This window comes from Ranitomeya variabilis, chromosome 3 (assembly GCF_051348905.1).
Source record: "Ranitomeya variabilis isolate aRanVar5 chromosome 3, aRanVar5.hap1, whole genome shotgun sequence".
Classification (NCBI taxonomy): domain Eukaryota; kingdom Metazoa; phylum Chordata; class Amphibia; order Anura; family Dendrobatidae; genus Ranitomeya; species Ranitomeya variabilis.
In genome coordinates, this window is record NC_135234.1 from 341,250,458 (window position 1) to 341,271,302 (window position 20,845).

Here is a 20,845-nt window from a genome sequence, read left to right on the forward strand (position 1 = left end):
GCGATCAAAATGGTACTGTGTGACAGTACCCTAACACCTTATCTGATCACGTTCACTCTTCACTATTCCGTTCACTTTTTTTAACCACTTCATGGCTTTAGAAGCCTGAACCAATTAAGAGAAGTGACAAAAGACAGAACATGTGCACAGCAATTACATTTGGACATTGCTGTGCATATGCTCATTATTTTAAAATTTTTTAGAGCTTTTTTCTGTCAGGTTCCTGGCAGAATTCACCTGACAAAGACATCGTTGTTAGACAAGATTGTGTTCCTGAATTACTGCTGTGTCTCATCTTTCATTTATGGTAGACTTTTTTATAATAAATATCTTACTAACTGTGAAAGACTCCGAAGTATTAGCTAAATTCTAGTCTATAACATATATCATACCAGTGAAATATAGGTTGTATTTAGCTTCTATTTCTAATTTCCACCAATTTATCTCTCCCTATGTTTCTCTTTTTAGGTGAAACAGAATGAAAAGGCTGCAGTGAACAATACTAAAGGTAAAACATTTTATTAAACAGTTTTTAACGGCAAATGCAATGAATACATGGGAATTAATGAAAACATTTGATGAACATTGCCTCTTATGCCCAGAAAAACGTCCTTTTCTACATATTTTTTTAACCCCTGGAGGTATTTTTGTTTTTACGTTTTCATTTTTTGCTCCCCTTCTTCCCAGAGCCATAACTTTTTTATTTTTTGGTCAATATGGCCATGTGAGGGCTTGTTTTTTGTGGGACTTTTGAACAACACCATTGGTTTTAACATATCGTGTACTGGAAAATGGGAAAAAAATTCCAAGTGTGATGAAATTGCAAAAAAAGTGCAAGTCCACAATTGTTTTTTGCTTGGCTTTTTTGCTAGGTTCACTAAATGCTAAAACTGACCTGCCATTATGATTCTCCAGGTCATTACCAGTTCATAGGCACCAAACCAAACATGTCTAAGTTCTTTTTTTTTTATCTAAGTGGGCAGCACGGTGGCTCAGTGGTTAGCACTGCAGCGCTGGAGTCCTGGGTTCAAGTCCCACCGAGGACAACATCTGTAAGGAGTTTGTATGTTCTCCCTGTGTTTGTGTGGGATTCCTCCCACATTCCAAAGACATACCGATAAGAAATTTAGATTTTGAGCTCCATCGGGGACAGTGATGAAAAAAATCCAAAGTTTGTTAAAAAAGAAAAGAAAATTACACCATCTTCCGATACCCATAGCGTCTCCATTTTTCGTGATCTGTGGCCAGGTGAGGGCTTATTTTTTGCATGCTGAGCTGACGTTTTTATTAATGATGCCATTTTGGTGCAGATACGATCTTTTGATTGCCCATTATTGCATTTTAATGCAATGTTACGGCAACCAAAAAACGTAATTCTGGCTTTTTGACTTTTTTCTCATTACTTCGTTTAGCGATCGGGTTAATTTTTTTTAATATTGACAGATCGGGTGATTCTGAATGCATCGATACCAACTATGTGTATGTTTGATTTTTTTTTTCCTTTTAGTTTGAATAGGGTGAAAGGGGGATGATTTGAACGTTTATATATTTTTATTTTTTAAATATTTTTAAAAACATTTTTTTAACTTTTGGCATGCTTCAATGGTCTCCATGGGAGACTAGAAGCTGCCATAATCCGATCGGCTCTGCTACATACAGGCGATGATCAGATTGCCTGTATGTAGCAGAATTTCTCACTTGCTATGAGCGCCGACCATGCTCTGATAACGTATTATCCGAGCACATTTGATCATCACACGTGATGGGCAAACAGTATTTAAGACTTAAAGAGTAACCAATGTTTTAAATGTTATTCCATAAATCAATATTACACACACAATTCTCTGTAGGCGGGATGAGCTAGATGCCTTCTCTCCTTTCTATCTAGATAGTATCTTATCAGTAGCAGCTGCCATTTCCCATCTCACTAATGGGAAAATCTATCTTCCCTGAACACAGATTTTTCCTCAGAATTGAGAGTTTTGATATCGGCTGATCAGTTCTGGCAGAGAAAGAAGATTTCTCTGATAACATATATTGCAAAGTTGCTTTTTTTCATGTGTCCTACTGATTTATGGAATACAAATTGAAACAACTGTTATACTTTAAAGCAGAAACAAAGCTTCATCATGACTGCATAGAGAAACACAGACAGCCCAAAGAGGGGGATTGGTGGGCTTTTGGTTCAGGACTGGCACACAGTATGAAATGCACGGAATTGAAAAATTCCTTGCTTTTATAACATTTTGACTAAGGGTGAGTGTCCACTGTCAGGAAACGCTGCTTGTTTGACGCTGCAGCGTCAAACACGCAGCGTCCAGATGTTCCAGCATAGTGGAGAGGATTTGTTGAAATCCCGTGTCCACTATGCGTGGAAACCCGCACGCGGCGGCCCTGCGACTCCGGACATGCTGCGCGTCTTTTCAGATCGCAGCATGTCCGTACACCTTGCGGGGACGCAGCGTCCCCGCAAGGCATATCACAGGGCCCTATGGCGAGGGGTGCGATGATCCCGGATGTGTACTGTACACATCCGGCACCATCGCGTCCCATTAAGGGGGCGGGGCTTAGCGCCGAGCGGCGATACCGCCGGCCATCCTGAGCGTGGACACATACCCTAAGGGTATGTGTCCACGTTCAGGATTGCATCAGGATTTGGTCAGGATTTTACATCAGTATTTGTAAGCCAAAACCAGGAGTGGGTGATAAATGCAGAAGTGGTGCATATGTTTCTATTATACTTTTCCTCTAATTGTTCCACTCCTGGTTTTGGCTTACAAAAACTGATGTAAAATCCTGACCAAATCCTGATGCAATCCTGAACGTGGACACATACCCTTAGGCTGCTTTCACACTAGCGTCGGCCCAACGTACCGACGCATACTATACAAAAAATGCCCGACATGGGCAGCGGAAGTAGTCTGAGGGTATGTGTCCATGTTTAGGCTTGCTTCAGGCTTTGGTCAGGATTTTATGCAAGTAAAATCCTGACCAAAACTGCACCTGAGGTCACTGGCAGGTCACCTGCGGTGTGCCTGCGTGTTTTGCTCATTGTAGCAACATGCTGCGTTTTGAAAAAACGCACCGCATGTGCGTTTTTGCGGCAAAAACGCATGCGTTTTTTAACGCATAGTGGAGTCGGGATTTCATGAAATCCCCTCCACTATGCTGTAACATCTGGACGCTGCGTTTTTGACGCTGCGGAAAAACGCAGCGTCAAAAACGCAGCGTTTCCTGAACGTGGACACATACCCTTAGGGTATGTTTCCACTGTCAGGATGGCCGGCGGTATCGCCGCAGCGACGAAGCCGCTCGGCGCTAAGCCCCGCCCCCTTTCTGGGACACGATCATGCCAGATGTGTTAACTCTTCACATCCGGGATGATCGCTCTCTCCCATAGCGCCCTGTGATATGCCTTGCGGGGACGATGCCTCCCCGCAAGGTGTACGGACATGCTGCGATCTGAAAAGACGTGCAGCATGTCCGTAGTCGCAGGGCCGCCGCGTGCGTGTTTCCACGCATAGTGGAGATGGGATTTCATAAAATCCCCTCCACTATGCTGGAACATCTGGACGCTGCTTGTTTGACGCTGCAGCTCTGCGCAGCGTCAAACAAGCAGCGTTTCCTGACCGTGGAAACATACCCTTAGGGTATGTGTCCACGTTCAGGTTTGCTTCAGGCTTTGGTCAGGATTTTATGCAGGTAAAATCCTGACCAAAAATGCACCTGAGGTCACTGGCAGGTCACCTGCGGTGTTCCTGCGTGTTTTGCTCAATGTAGCAACATGCTGCGTTCTGAAAAAACGCACCGCATGTGCGTTTTTGCGGGAAAAACGCATGCGTTTTTTAATGCACAGTGGAGACGGGATTTCATTAAATCCCCTCCACTATGCTGTAACATCTGGACGCTGCGTTTTTGATGCTGCGGCTCAGCGCTGCGTCAAAAACGCAGCGTTTCCTGAACGTGGACACATACCCTTACGATGCTTCTGCTGCTCCATTGCAAGGTCCGGGGAGGAGGGGGCGGAGTTTTGGCCGCGCATGCGTGGTCGAAAATGGCGGTCTCGATGCACAAAAAAGTTACATGTAACTTTTTTTGTGGCGGCGGTGCGCCAAAACACGACACAACCGTCGCACGATGGTTGCAATGTGTGGCACTGCGTCGCAATGCGTCGCTAATAAAAGTCTATGGAGAAGAAACGCATCCTGCGGGCAACTTTGCAGGATGCGTTTTTTATCCACAACAACGCATTGCGACGTGCAGTGCACGACGCTAGTGTGAAAGTAGTTACTACCATTCTTCAGGGATCCGTTTGCTAGTAATTTTCTGCTATACAATTTTTAACATTGAAGTTTTCGTTTGTACCTTATGTACCTCTAAGGGGATGTAAAAACAAGACTACTCCTTCGAAATTACCTTGATAGCTTAGTGTGGATACTTAGGGTATGTGCCCACTTTACGGATTCCATTGCGGCTTTTTCCGTGCTGATTCTGCAGAATCCGCAGGTAAAATTACCTGCATTTTCCCTGAGGATTTACTGCGGATTTTGCCTGCGTTTTTACACCTGCGGATTCCTATAAAGGAACAGGTGAAAAACACTGTGGAATCCGCACAAAGAATTGACATGCTGCGGAAAATAAACCGCTGCATTTCTGCGCAGAATTTTCTGCAGCATGTGCACTGCGGATTTTGTTTTCCATAGGTTTACATGGTACTGTACACCGCATGGAAAACTGCTGTGGATCCGCATTGCAAAATCTGCCGCAGATCCACAGGCAAATCCGCAATGTGCGCACATACCCTTATCCTCTGCATAGATTGTTAAATGCAGTAATAGGGTATGTGCACACGCTGCAGATTTTGCTGCAGATCCGCAGCGGATTGGCCGCTGCAGATTCGCAGCAGTTTTCCATGCATTTACAGTACCATGTAAACCTATGGAAAACAAAATCCGCAGTGCACATGCTGCGGAAAAAAACGTGCGGAAAAGTAGCGTTATTTATTCCGCAGAATGTCAATTCTTTGTGCAGATTTATCCCTGTTTCATAATAGGAATCCGCAGGTGTAAAACTGCAGATGAAATCCGTACAAAAAACGCAAAAAAAGTGGTAAATCCGCTGTAATTCCGCAGCGCAGATTTCCTGTGGATTTACCAAAATCAGTCTGGAAAAATCTGCAAGACTTTCCGCAATGTGTGCACGTAGCCATATACAGCACGCAGATTACGAGCAGGAGATGCTTTTTCTAGCAGCTCTCCATTCTGGCTCAGACGTAGGTTCTACAAATGTAGACACAGTTGCGGAAAGTGGTTTTCAGGGCACCAGGTAGGAAATCCCCCTCCTCAGTTGTTGTGGTCACTACAGCTGCTATTGTGAAACTTGTGCCAGTGTTCCCTGCACTGCTGTCTTAATTGAGAACCAGGCCAAACCAGCCAAACCTCACATCTGGGGTCTCACAGAAATATTAAATCAATATATTGCACACAACGCTTGTAAAGTTGTTTTCCACTGCACAGTGTTTGTGTGTTTTACTCAACGTCAAAAGGAACTTGAGAAATTTCAGAAGGTATTTGCTCAACTTACAGTGATAACTACATTGACCAATATGTGGACTTTTATGCTACATTTTTTGCTCACCATACCATATGTGTGCCTGTTACCAAGCACAAACTTGTATTTGTTTTACTATTTGCTGTATACTAACTATAACTTTGTTTTTTTTTAACTGAACATTTGAAGGATCTGTTAAAAATGAATAGAGCTGCTTGCACTTTACAAGCAGACCTTTATTTTGTAAAGGCCAAATTAGTTATTCCTTTTATCTTCAGTCATGAAATGTAGAAACATGTATCAATATGCTACTAAATTCTGTTTACCAAAAAAATGTAAATTATACCTGTCGTAGCTTGCATTTTTTAGTACTGTAAAAATGGGGAATGGTAACGGGGCATAATCTGTTAGCATAGCTCGTAAAAGTTGCCCGCCCTAAAATTGCAGCAGTCACCAATATGTTCCAACTTGCCTATTCAAGAGTGATGAACCCTGCTTCACCTTTAGGAGACCTTATAGAGAAATCTTGGCATGATGGATGTCTGCTTGATTGATACTAGATCATGAAATTGGTTTGGGTATCAATGTAAAAAGAGATGTTTGCTTTCTAGCAGTAGTTTGTGGTTATTTCATGTATAGGAGACATCTCACAAGATCATGGTATCTTATCACTGCACTGTATTCACAGGGCACTGTCTTTTCAACAAACATCAATAATCGTACAAGTGAATAAAAGAAGCTTTGAAATATATCTTATTAAAGAAAATGGCTCTCTTTTTCCAAATTTGATCCCCTTCCCTCTCTTGAGCCTGCTACATTGATCGCTCATTCTAAAATACTGCTAAAATTCAGCTCACTGAGGGATCAGGTTACAAGGTGCGAGTGGCCCATAGAAGTCTCTATAGATATAGGAAAACAGAGATGGAGTGAGAGATAGAAAAATACAGCTACTACTAAAGGCTGTGCCAGGCCTTTTTCTCACCACAGCACTGAATTCACAGTTACACTGCTTATTACTCTTATATAATGTCTTCCATATGACTATGAATCACAGGAAAGAGGAGAGCAGAATTTCCTCTTCTCTGTGTATGTTGTATATAGGATATATTCTAGCAGCTAGTCTCTGCCCCTGCATTCTGCCCCTATCTTCTTTAAATGGGTTTCTTAAATCTAAAATTCTGGGTGACTAAGACAATATGGCCACCTTCAGGTTCCCGTCGGAATAGTCCACTATCTTTTCTAGAATTGTGAGTTGCAAATTTCCCTAAATGCACTTCAGTTCCAACATTATTATGGCCTCACACAATGTAAGTTCTTTATCTTTTGTGTCATGTCTCAAACTTTAAAAATAGCAACACAAACAAAAATAATATACCTGGTCAAGATAGCAGCATTAAACACTATATACTTTATCACCTGCTGGAGACTGTGATAATCTATTAAATTTCTCTGTCAATTGATTCTCATTCACTGCAGCTGCCATACACAGTGTTCTACCCATTATGGTAAAAGACAAGGTTAGAATTACTCTTGTCACTTTAATAAGCTGTAATACTCTGTTAGTGACGTCTAATGTAGTAATAACACCATCTGGTGACAGTTAATTCTATTACAAGTTGTTTTTCTTTAAAGCTGTCAAATGCATTGTGGGAAAAACCAATGCATTTTGGGTAAGAAGGTCCTGGTGAAGCAAGCATTTTGTAAGAAGCAGTCTAGGAGAACAGTTGTGTAAAACTTTATCCTGCATTTTGTTACTAAAACTCCATTATCCTGGATTAAAGTATATCTGGTAATGGAACTCTCTCTGTGTATTGTGTATTTAGAACTGTTGTTAAATCAGTCAGTGATTGTTACTAGGTAATGTGTTCACATGTACAAGCTCTATCTTGCTGTATATTTTCACTGTTAATTGTAAATGTCATAGTTATGTTATATTCTAAGCTCAATACTTATACCTGTTATTTGTATTCTTGTAGTTTTACCACTTTTATATATTTTGGTTCGATACAACCATCTGTTGACAAATAAACTAGTTAGACTACAGAGAACAGTCTGCTTATTTTGGAAGACAGAAACACAAAACATGTTGTAGTACCTATGTAGATAATACTGGAAAGCAGTGCTTGTATTGTAAGTGGCAGCATACAGGAAAGTTTGCAAAAATCAAATATAAATAGATATAATATTAAAAAATAATGACAAGAATTATTAATATATTTCAGTATAAATATTTAAAAATAACTTCTCTTTTCTGCATGCATACATCTAAGTAATATCAATCCTTTTAAATTGCAATATAACTTTTCTGTAATTGATAGAATCATGCTTGTAATTTGCTCTTTCAGATTCATCTCCTGGACCAGTTCCTACCAGTGAATTTGCCAGGGTTATGTTTGATTATGTTCCTGCACTGCCTGATGAGCTAGCCCTGAAGAAGGGAGATGTGGTGGCAATTGTCAGTAAGGTACGCTGAGCTTCATATGATCTTTAAATTAGGATTATTCAAGGGCTTAACAACTGTGATTTGCTGTGAACTTAAAGAGGTTGTCCACTACTTCATCATTGATGATCGATCCCTAGGATAGGTCATCAATGTCTGATAAGTCGGGTCCAACACCTGCCACCCAGAAAAGCTGCTATCGGCGCCAGTGGCACCAGGCACCAGCCAAAATTGCTCAATTGAAGTGCTGCTCTGTCTTCTGATTGCTGCGGGGTAATGCAAATCCGCCTCCTTTTGATTAGAATAGTAGGCGGATGTGCAGTTTGGACTGCGGCCTCTATCAGAAGATGGAGCAGCTCCGCAATTAAGCATTTCTGGCCAGCGACCGCTGCTGCCTAAACCAACAACAACTGATCAGCATCAGTGCCTGGTGTCGGAACCCAGTCAGACAGACATTGATGACCTATCCTAAGGATAGGTTATCAAATGATAAAGTAGTGGACAAGTGTAAGGAGGAGAGACAGCCTCAGTATGCCTTGTCCTGAACCACCGGTGCTGTCATCCGAGTTGCAGGGGGAAGAGGTTAGTTCTCCGGACAGACGTTTGACCTTGAGACCAGGGGGTGCGGAGGACATAAAAGGGCGACAGTGCAGTGTTGCAGGGAAGCTGTAGTGTGCAGGGGCTGAGTGTGAGCCCTCCTGTTCTGCATGGTCAGGACAAAGTAGGCCCAAGCTAGAGTGGCCTACGGAAGCTTACCAGAGACTGCAGGCGGAGACACTTCCAGAGATTGCTGACAATGCTGACTCCCATAGTACCACTGAGTGTGACTGATCCCATCTTGCGAACAGACCATAGAGGGCACACTCCCAGATGGGACGACTAGGCTGCAGACAGAGTGTGGCTGCCTGACATATACGCTCCCGCATACTCCCGTGCTGTGTCGGCACTTAAAGGAAAGGACTGTTTTTCCTCCAATGGATCTCCCCTTGGAACCAGGACCTGCGACCGGACATCCCAGTACCACCGACGACACCGGAATCCAAGACCCTTTCCATATCATCTCAGAGACTGCTCCTCATACACGCCGGATCGATAAGTTTGATATCTTTGAACTCTCCCCTACCTTATTATACACCTGTTGCCCCTAAGTTTATCATACACAGTTTTATTATCCTATCTTCCATTTACCCTCTCCCTGTGTGGGAGAGGGTAAATTCCTCCACAACTATATCAGGAGGTGAAAGGGATGCTCTCCCAGATGTTGCAGAATGGCGTGATCAGGGAAAGCCAGAGCCCGTGTGCCGCTCCGATTGCCTTGTCTGAAAAAAAGATGGAACCCTCTGATTCTGCATAGACTACTGCAAGTTAAATGCCTGTACCATTCGAGACTCATATCTGCTACCCCATGTAGAAGAGTCTCCCTCTGCCCTAGGACAAGCAAAGTATTTCTCCACACTGGATTTGGCAAGTGGCTACTGGCAGGTGCCAATGTCAGAGCACGACCAAGGGAAGATGGCCTTTATATTACCAATGGGGCTCTTTGAATTTAACCGAATGCCGTTCGGGCTGGCGAATGCTCTGGGAACTTTTCAATGGCTTATGGAGAAGTGTCTTGGGGTCCTGAATTTTGAAGCCACGCTGATCTACAGTATCTGGATGACATAATCGTCTATGCTGGCACATTTGATGATCATCTGCAACGATTACAGCAAGTATTGAGCGGCTCCAAGGACACGACCTAAAGTTGAAACCTTCCAAATGCCATCTGTTTCGTAGCCAGATTGAATACCTTGGGCATCTGGTTTCGGCTGAAGGGGTGAGACTGTCTCCAGAGAAGATCGCAGCAGTAGGAGACTGGCCCACCCTGTAGAAAGTGAAGGACGAAAGGACCTTCTTGGGACTAACTGGCTACTACCGACGGTTCGTGAAGACTTTCACACACATGGTGAATCCACTGCAGGAACTGTTGAGAGGTGTCCCGTCCGGGACAAGGAATTGGTAGACACAGTGGGGAGAACAGCAGGAACAGGCATTCCAAACTCTAAACACTGCCGTGACGGAAGCACCAGTGTTGGCCTCTGCTGACTTCTCACATCCCTTCATTCTGCATACAGATGGCAGCCTTCAAGGACTAGGAGCGGTGTTGTCACAAATCCAAGATGGAAAAGAATGGGTGATTACATATGTGAGTCACTCCCTCCATGGCCCCAAAATCCCGACAATTACAGCTCATTCAATTTGGAGCTACTGGCACTGGTGTGGGCTATGACAAAGAAATTTGCAGAATACTTGGCAGGGTCCGAAGTGCTGGTACGTACTTACAATAACCCATTGGCTCATCTTCAGAATGCAAAATTAGGGGCCCTAGAGCAACGCTGGGTAGCAAGGATGGCAAAATATCGATATAAAATCGCTTACCGTCAGGGAGCCGAAAACACCCATGCAGACGCATTGTCCAGAGTCACACATGAAAAGCCTGGTCCCAATCGGGAGGAAGAATATGAGGATGAGGAAATTCCTGTCTTCCGGGGTACTGTCAGGATGTTGGCAGCAACGCAGGACCAAGTGCAGGCGGATGTTTCAAAAAGTATACTGAGACAGCCTTGTGATGAATGGGTAAGGATCCAACAAGAACATGGAGAACTCGCGCAGATCCGGCTTTGGGTGGCCCAACAACAACTGCCCAGCAAGAACGAGAGAGAAGCCCTGACCACCGGGGCCCTGCAAATACTTCGGCAGTGGGAAAGGTTATATCTGAAAGACTGACTCCTGTACTGGAAAATCCAGCCACAGAAAGCTTTGTCCATTGTCTGGCAGGTGGTGATCCTGGAAACACTGGTACACAAAGTAGCAAGGGAGGCCCATGAAAAAGGAGCACATTTTGGTCCCGAGAAAACCCTGCACTGGCTGCAAAAAACAGTTTATCATCCCCTGCTGAAAACGGCGGTTGAAGAGGTATGCCGGCAGTGTAGAAGCTGTGAGCTCTGCAAGCCCCCAGAACAGAAAGCCCCTATCCAGATGGTAGTGACCTCAGCCCCGATGGATGTACTGATGATCGACTATGTAACGATTGGACCAGCCTGCCAAGGATACGAACATTGTCTGGTGATGGTTGATCATTTTACTAAATTTGCGGTAGTGACCCCAACTCAAGACCAAACTGAAGTCCGCAGCCCATGCCATCTGTAAAAATTTAATCCAAGTATACATTTGTCCGAAGAGGATACATTCAGATCAGGGAGCCTGCTTTCTGGGAAAAGTGATGGAAGAGCTGCATCGCTTATACCAGATTGAAATGTCACGGACAACTCCTTACCACCCTCAGGGCAGCAGGGCCTGTGAACATTTCAACCGCACCCTCATTCAAATGTTGAGGACCCTGGAGGAGGATCGCAAGTGAAATTTGTGCCAGAGCTGGTGTGGGTATATAACAACAGAGTCCATAACACTTCGGGACACACGCCTTACTCCCTACTTTTCAGCAGGTGCGGCAAGGAGATTACTGAGCTGGAACTGGACCCAGAGGAGGACTACCCACATACGGGGGTGTCTGTTATGACCCCAATGGCAGAGGGTCTCTGCAATAAATACCAAGTCTGCAAACACAAAAAACCAGCTCATAGGGCAGTGGTAACTGGGCTGACCGTATATCTAATCCTAGCACCACAAATAGCAGCAGCCGGGGAACGTGCCTACGTTGGTTCTAGACGTCTCGCGCCAGCCGGAGAACTAACTAACCCTAGAAGGGAAAAGATAGACCTTTCTTGCCTCCAGAGAAAAGACCCCAAAAGTTGGATACAAGCCCCCAACAAATAATAACGGTGAGGTAAGAAGAAAATACAAACGTAAGAATGAACTAGGTATTTAGCAAAGAGAGGCCCACTGACTAATAGCAGAATATAGTAAGATGACTTATACGGTCAGCAAAAACCCTATCAAAAATATCCACGCTGGATATTCAAGAACCCCCAAACCGTCTAACGGCCCGGGGGGAGAATACCAGCCCCCTAGAGCTTCCAGCAAAATCAGGAATCACATTTAGTACAAGCTGGACAAAAAATAAGAGCAATACAAATAACCAAAAAACAAGGAAGCAGGACTTAGCTTAATTTTGCATGAACCAGGACCAGCAGACAGGAGCAAACAGAAAGGACTGATTACAACGATGCCAGGCACCAGACTAAGAATTCAGGAAGTTCATATAGCAACACCCCTGGACTAATGACCCAGGTGGGTGCCAAACTAGGGAAAGACAATCTCAGAGTCATACCACTAGTGACCACAAGAGGGAGCCAAAAAAGTCTAATTCACAACAGTACCCCCCCTTTAAGGAGGGGTCACCGAACCCTCACCAAGACCACCAGGACGATCAGGATGGGCAGCGTGAAAGGCACGAACTAAATCGGCCGCATGCACATCAGAGGCAACCACCCAGGAATTATCCTCCTGACCATAGCCCTTCCACTTGACCAGATACTGAAGCCTCCGTCTGGAGAGACGAGAATCCAAGATTTTCTCCACCACGTACTCCAACTCGCCCTCAACCAACACCGGAGCAGGAGGCTCAACAGAGGGAACCACAGGTACAACGTACCGCCGCAACAAAGACCTATGGAACACGTTGTGAATGGCAAACGACACCGGAAGATCCAAGCGAAAGGACACAGGATTAAGGATTTCCAATATCTTGTAAGGACCGATGAAGCGAGGCTTGAATTTAGGAGAGGAGACCTTCATAGGAACAAATCGAGAAGACAGCCATACCAAATCCCCAACACGAAGTCGGGGACCCACACCGCGGCGGCGGTTGGCAAAACGCTGAGCCTTCTCCTGTGACAACTTCAAGTTGTCCACCACATGATTCCAAATCTGCTGCAACCTATCCACCACAGAATCTACCCCAGGACAGTCAGAAGGCTCCACATGTCCCGAGGAAAAACGAGGATGGAAACCAGAGTTGCAGAAAAATGGCGAGACCAAAGTAGCGGAACTAGCCCGATTATTAAGGGCAAACTCAGCCAACGGCAAGAAGGTCACCCAATCATCCTGATCCGCAGAAACAAAACACCTCAAATAAGCCTCCAAAGTTTGATTAGTTCGCTCCGTTTGTCCATTAGTCTGAGGATGAAAGGCAGACGAAAACGACAAATTAATGCCCATCTTAGCACAAAAAGGATCGCCAGAACCTGGAAACAAACTGGGATCCTCTGTCAGACACGATATTCTCAGGAATGCCGTGTAAACGAACCACATTCTGAAAGAACAAAGGAACCAGATCGGAAGAGGAAGGCAGCTTAGGCAAAGATACCAAATGGACCATCTTGGAAAAGCGATCACATACCACCCAGATGACAGACATGCCCTGAGACACCGGAAGATCTGAAATGAAATCCATGGAAATGTGTGTCCAAGGCCTCTTCGGGACAGGCAAGGGCAAGAGCAACCCGCTGGCACGAGAACAGCAAGGCTTAGCTCGAGCACAAGTCCCACAAAACTGCACAAATGACCGCACATCCCGCGACAAGGAAGGCCACCAAAAGGACCTAGCCACCAAATCTCTGGTGCCAAAAATTCCCGGATGCCCTGCCAACACCGAGGAATGAACCTCGGAAATGACTCTGCTGGTCCATTTAACAGGAACAAACAGTCTGTCAGGTGGACAAGAGTCAGGTCTACCAGCCTGAAATCTCTGCAACACACGTCGCAAATCCGGAGAAATGGCTGACAAGATTACTCCCTCTTTAAGAATACCAACTGGTTCTGCGACTCCAGGAGAGTCAGGCACAAAGCTCCTTGAAAGAGCATCAGCCTTCACATTCTTTGAACCTGGTAAATACGAAACCACAAAGTCAAAACGGGAGAAAAACAATGACCAACGGGCCTGTCTAGGATTCAGGCGTTTAGCAGACTCGAGATACATCAGATTTTTGTGATCAGTCAAGACCACTACACGATGCTTAGCACCCTCGAGCCAATGACGCCACTCCTCAAATGCCCACTTCATGGCCAGCAACTCCCGATTGCCAACATCATAATTCCGCTCAGCAGGCGAAAACTTCCTAGAGAAAAAAGCACATGGTCTCATTACAGAGCAACCAGGGCCTCTCTGCGACAAAACGGCCCCTGCCCCAATCTCAGAAGCATCCACTTCAACCTGAAAGGGAAGTGAGACATCAGGCTGGCACAAAACAGGCGCTGAAGTAAACCGGCGCTTCAACTCTTGGAAAGCCTCCACGGCTGCAGGAGCCCAGTTAGCAACATCAGAACCTTTCTTGGTCATATCCGTCAAAGGTTTAACAACGCTAGAAAAATTAGCAATAAAACGACGGTAGAAGTTAGCAAAGCCCAAGAACTTCTGAAGACTCTTAACTGACGTGGGTTGAGTCCAATCATGAATAGCTCGGACCTTGACTGGGTCCATCTCCACCGCAGAAGGGGAGAAAATAAAACCCAAAAAGGGAACCTTCTGTACTCCAAAGAGACACTTTGAGCCTTTAACAAACAAAGCATTCTCACGCAAAACCTGAAACACCATCCTGACCTGCTCTACATGCGAGTCCCAATCATCAGAAAAAAACAGAATATCATCCAGATAAACAATCATAAATTTATCCAGATACTTCCGGAAAATATCATGCATAAAGGACTGAAACACTGAAGGAGCATTAGAGAGCCCAAAAGGCATCACCAAGTACTCAAAATGACCTTCGGGTGTATTAAATGCAGTTTTCCATTCATCTCCTTGCTTAATGCGCACAAGGTTGTACGCACCACGAAGATCTATCTTGGTGAACCACTTGGCACCTTTAATCCGGGCAAACAAGTCCGACAACAGAGGCAAAGGATACTGAAATTTAACAGTGATTTTATTCAGAAGCCGATAGTCAATACAAGGTCTCAAAGATCCGTCCTTCTTGGCCACAAAAAAGAATCCCGCACCAAGAGGGGAAGAGGATGGACGGATATGCCCCTTCTCCAGAGATTCCTTGATATACGAACGCATTGCGGTATGCTCAGGTACAGACAGATTAAATAATCTTCCCTTAGGAAATTTACTACCCGGAATCAAATCTATAGCGCAGTCACAGTCCCTATGAGGAGGAAGAGCACTGGACCTGGACTCGCTGAATACATCCCGATAATCAGACAAATACTCAGGAACTTCCGAAGGAGTAGAGGAAGCAATAGACACCGGTGGGGAATCACCATGAATTCCCTGACAGCTCCAACTTGACACAGACATTGCCTTCCAATCCAAGACTGGATTATGGATCTGTAACCATGGCAGACCCAATACGACCAAATCATGCATTTTATGCAGAACAAGAAAACGAATCACCTCCCGATGTTCAGGAGTCATGCACATGGTTACCTGTGTCCAAAACTGCGGTTTATTTTCCGCCAATGGCGTAGCATCAATACCTCTAAGAGGGATAGGATTTACCAATGGCTCAAGAACAAAACCACAGCGCTTGGCAAACGACAGATCCATAAGACTCAGGGCAGCACCTGAATCCACAAACGCCATAACAGGGTAGGAAGACAATGAGCAAATTAAAGTCACAGACAAAATAAATTTAGGTTGCAAATTACCAATGGCGACAGAGCTAACAACCCTTGTAAGGCGTTTAGAGCATGCTGATATAACATGTGTAGAATCACCACAGTAAAAACACAACCCATTCTGCCGTCTATGATTTTTCCGTTCATTTCTAGTCTGAATTCTATCACATTGCATTAAATCAGGTGTTTGTTCAGACAACACCACCAGAGGATTAGCAGTTTTGCGCTCCCGCAAACGCCGGTCAATTTGAATAGCCAGCGCCATGGAATCATTCAGACTTGTAGGAATGGAGAAACCCACCATCACATTCTTAATGGCTTCAGAAAGGCCATTTCTGAAATTTGCGGCCAGAGCACACTCATTCCACTGAGTAAGCACGGACCATTTCCGAAATTTTTGGCAATACACTTCAGCTTCATCCTGGCCCTGAGAAATAGCCAGCAGGGCTTTTTCTGCCTGAATTTCAAGATTGGGTTCCTCGTAAAGCAATCCGAGCGCCAGAAAAAACGCATCAATATTCGCCAATGCCGGATCTCCTGGCGCTAGCGTGAAAGCCCAATCCTGAGGGTCGCCCCGCAAGAAAGAGATAACAATTTTAACTTGCTGAGCTGAGTCTCTAGACGAACGGGGTCTCAGAGAAAGAAACAATTTACAATTATTCCTGAAATTCCTAAACTTAAATCGATCTCCAGAGAACAGTTCAGGAATAGGTATTTTAGGTTCAGACATAGGACTACTGGTAACAAAATCTTGTATGCCCTGCACACGAGCAGCAAGCTGATCCACACTTGTAATCAGAGTCTGGACATTCATGTCTGCAGCAAGCTTAAGCCACTCAGAGGTAAAGGGGAGGAAGAAAGAGAGGAAAAAAAACCCCTCAGAATTTCCTTTCTTATTATCCCACTTCTGCAATGCATTAAACATTCAACTTTGGCCTGGCATACTGTTATGACCCCAATGGCAGAGGGTCTCTGCAATAAATACCAAGTCTGCAAACACAAAAAACCAGCTCATAGGGCAGTGGTAACTGGGCTGACCGTATATCTAATCCTAGCACCACAAATAGCAGCAGCCGGGGAACGTGCCTACGTTGGTTCTAGACGTCTCGCGCCAGCCGGAGAACTAACTAACCCTAGAAGGGAAAAGATAGACCTTTCTTGCCTCCAGAGAAAAGACCCCAAAAGTTGGATACAAGCCCCCAACAAATAATAACGGTGAGGTAAGAAGAAAATACAAACGTAGGAATGAACTAGGTATTTAGCAAAGAGAGGCCCACTGACTAATAGCAGAATATAGTAAGATGACTTATACGGTCAGCAAAAACCCTATCAAAAATATCCACGCTGGATATTCAAGAACCCCCGAACCGTCTAACGGCCCGGGGGGGAGAATACCACCCCCTAGAGCTTCCAGCAAAATCAGGAATCACATTTAGTACAAGCTGGACAAAAAATAAGAGCAATACAAATAACCAAAAAACAAGGAAGCAGGACTTAGCTTAATTTTGCATGAACCAGGACCAGCAGACAGGAGCAAACAGAAAGGACTGATTACAACGATGCCAGGCACCAGACTAAGAATTCAGGAAGTTCATATAGCAACACCCCTGGACTAATGACCCAGGTGGGTGCCAAACTAGGGAAAGACAATCTCAGAGTCATACCACTAGTGACCACAAGAGGGAGCCAAAAAAGTCTAATTCACAACAGGTGTCTAACTGGGTGCACGAACATCGACATCGATTGCAGACTATGCATCGCCTGGTACGGACTAGGCTTCAAGAGTTGGAACATATTGCAATGGCCCCCCCGCAAGGGACAGCTCTACAGGCTGGAGATCGGGTGCTGGTGAGAGACAAGTGTCCGTGAAACAAGCTCAGCTATCGGTGGGAAGAAACACCACACCGGGTTGTACATAGGGTCCACCCTGGAGGGCCAGTCTATGAAATTCGACCCAAAGAAGAAGAAGGTGCCCATTCCCATGTAGTGCATTGAAACATGCTCCGGCCATGTGTATCCCACAATCCAATTGTAAAAGAAGAAGAAGAGGTTCCACCTGCCAGAAGCCATCCATTAATTCAGGTCGAGGAAGCGGAATATGCTGAACAACTGCTAGTGGGAGAAAAAAAAGAACGGCACCTGAAACACGTGAGACTCCTGTAGTTCCAGAAATGAGTGTTCTACCTGAATCGGGCATGTCCCCGGCTGTCATGATTCTCAATGGCGAGAGAACATAGCCTAGCTCTTGGAAGATGGAAACTATACTGACCATGAACTAAACCTGCCGCACAACTAGAAGTGGCCGGGTAGCATGCCTACGTTTTTTTATCCCTAGATGCCCAGCGCCAGCCGGAGAACTACCTAATCCTAGCAGAGGAAAAGACAGTCCTGGCTCACCTCTAGAGAAATTTTCCCAAAAGGCAGACAGAGGCCCCCACATATATTGGCGGTGATTTTAGATGAAATGACAAACGTAGTAGGAAAATAGGTTTAGCAAAAATCGAGGTCCGCTTACTAGATAGCAAGAAGACAGAAAGGGCACTTTCATGGTCAGCAGAAAACCCTATCAAAACACATCCAGAAATTACTTTAAGACTCTAGCATTAACTCATAACACCAGAGTGGCAATTTCCGCTCACAAGAGCTTTCCAGACACAGTAACGAAACAGCAGCTGTGAACAGGAACAAAATGCAAAAACACACAAGGACAAAAGTCCAACTTAGCTGGGAGTTGTCTAGTAGCAGGAACATGCACAGAAAGGCTTCTGATTACATTGTTGACCGGCATGAAACTGACAGAGGAGCAAGGTTATATAGCGACTCCCACATCCTGATAGGAGCAGGTGAACAGAGGGGATGATGCACACAAGTACAATTCCACAAGTGGCCACCGGGGGAGCCCAGAATCCAATTTCACAACAGTACCCCCCCCTCAAGGAGGGGGCACCGAACCCTCACCAGAACCACCAGGGCGATCAGGATGAGCCCTATGAAAGGCACGGACAAGATCGGAGGCATGAACATCAGAGGCAGTGACCCAAGAATTATCCTCCTGACCGTATCCCTTCCATTTGACCAGATACTGGAGTTTCCGTCTGGAAACACGAGAGTCCAAGATCTTTTCCACAACGTACTCCAACTCACCCTCAACCAACACCGGAGCAGGAGGCTCAACGGAAGGCACAGCCGGTACCTCATACCTGCGCAACAATGACCGATGAAAAACATTATGAATCGAAAAGGATGCAGGGAGGTCCAAACGGAAGGACACAGGGTTAAGAATCTCCAATATCTTGTACGGGCCGATGAACCGAGGCTTAAACTTAGGAGAAGAAACCCTCATAGGGACAAAACGAGAAGACAACCACACCAAGTCCCCAACACAAAGCCGAGGACCAACACGACGACGGCGGTTGGCAAAAAGCTGAGTCTTCTCCTGGGACAACTTCAAATTGTCCACCACCTGCCCCCAAATCTGATGCAACCTCTCCACCACAGCATCCACTCCAGGACAATCCGAAGATTCCACTTGACCGGAGGAAAATCGAGGATGAAACCCCGAATTACAGAAAAACGGGGACACCAAGGTGGCAGAGCTGGCCCGATTATTGAGGGCGAACTCCGCCAAAGGCAAAAAAGCAACCCAATCATCCTGATCCGCAGACACAAAACACCTCAAATATGTCTCCAAGGTCTGATTAGTCCGCTCGGTCTGGCCATTAGTCTGAGGATGGAAAGCAGACGAAAAAGACAAATCTATGCCCATCCTAGCACAGAATGCCCGCCAAAATCTAGACACGAATTGGGTCCCTCTGTCAGAAACGATATTCTCCGGAATACCATGCAAACGAACAACATTTTGAAAAAACAGAGGAACCAACTCGGAAGAAGAAGGCAACTTAGGCAAGGGAACCAGATGGACCATCTTAGAGAAACGGTCACACACCACCCAGATGACAGACATCTTATGAGAAACAGGCAGATCCGAAATAAAATCCATCGAGATGTGCGTCCAAGGCCTCTTCGGGATAGGCAAGGGTAACAACAATCCACTAGCCCGAGAACAACAAGGCTTGGCCCGAGCACAAACGTCACAAGACTGCACAAAGCCTCGCACATCTCGTGACAGGGAAGGCCACCAGAAGGACCTTGCCACCAAATCCCTGGTACCAAAGATTCCAGGATGACCTGCCAACGCAGAAGAATGAACCTCAGAGATGACTCTACTGGTCCAATCATCAGGAACAAACAGTCTACCAGGTGGGCAACGATCAGGTCTATCCGCCTGAAACTCCTGCAAGGCCCGCCGCAGGTCTGGAGAAACGGCAGACAATATCACTCCATCTTTAAGGATACCTGTGGGCTCAGAATTACCAGGGGAGTCAGGCTCAAAACTCCTAGAAAGGGCATCCGCCTTAACATTCTTAGAACCCGGTAGGTAAGACACCACAAAATTAAACCGGGAGAAAAACAACGACCAGCGCGCTTGTCTAGGATTCAGGCGCCTGGCAGACTCAAGGTAAATTAAATTTTTGTGGTCAGTCAATACCACCACCTGATGTCTGGCCCCCTCAAGCCAGTGACGCCACTCCTCAAAAGCCCACTTCATGGCCAAAAGCTCCCGATTCCCAATATCATAATTCCGCTCGGCGGGCGAAAATTTACGGGAAAAAAAAGCACAAGGTCTCATCACGGAGCAGTCGGAACTTCTCTGCGACAACACCGCCCCAGCTCCGATTTCAGAAGCGTCGACCTCAACCTGAAAAGGAAGAGCAACATCAGGCTGACGCAACACTGGGGCGGAAGAAAAGCGGCGCTTGAGCTCCCGAAAGGCCTCCACAGCATCAGGGGACCAATCAGCAACATCAGCACCCTTCTTAGTCAAATCAGTCAATGGTTTTACAACATCAGAAAAACCAGCAATAAATCGACGATAAAAGTTAGCAAAGCCCAAAAATTTCTGAAGACTCTTAAGAGAAGAGGGTTGCGTCCAATCACCAATAGCCTGAACCTTGACAGGATCCATCTCGATGGAAGAGGGGGAAAAAATGTATCCCAAGAAGGAAATCTTTTGAACCCCAAAAACACACTTAGAACCCTTCACACACAAGGAATTAGACCGCAAAACCTGAAAAACCCTCCTGACCTGCTGGACATGAGAGTCCCAGTCATCCGAAAAAATCAGAATATCATCCAGATACACAATCATAAATTTGTCCAAATAATCGCGGAAAATGTCATGCATAAAGGACTGGAAGACTGAAGGGGCATTTGAAAGACCAAAAGGCATCA

At 45.3% G+C, this 20,845-nt stretch overlaps 1 protein-coding gene across 2 annotated transcripts in view; it reads left to right on the forward strand.

Annotated features, from left to right (window-relative positions):
* Positions 1–20,845, forward strand: part of SH3D21 (SH3 domain containing 21) — a 188,467-nt gene that overhangs the window by 81,243 nt on the left and 86,379 nt on the right. For both annotated transcript variants that reach the window (XM_077295856.1, XM_077295855.1), the window contains exons 7-8: positions 469–508; positions 7,896–8,014. In XM_077295856.1, coding sequence (XP_077151971.1) covers positions 469–508; positions 7,896–8,014 — 159 coding nt within the window. The remainder of the gene's footprint in view (positions 1–468; positions 509–7,895; positions 8,015–20,845) is intronic.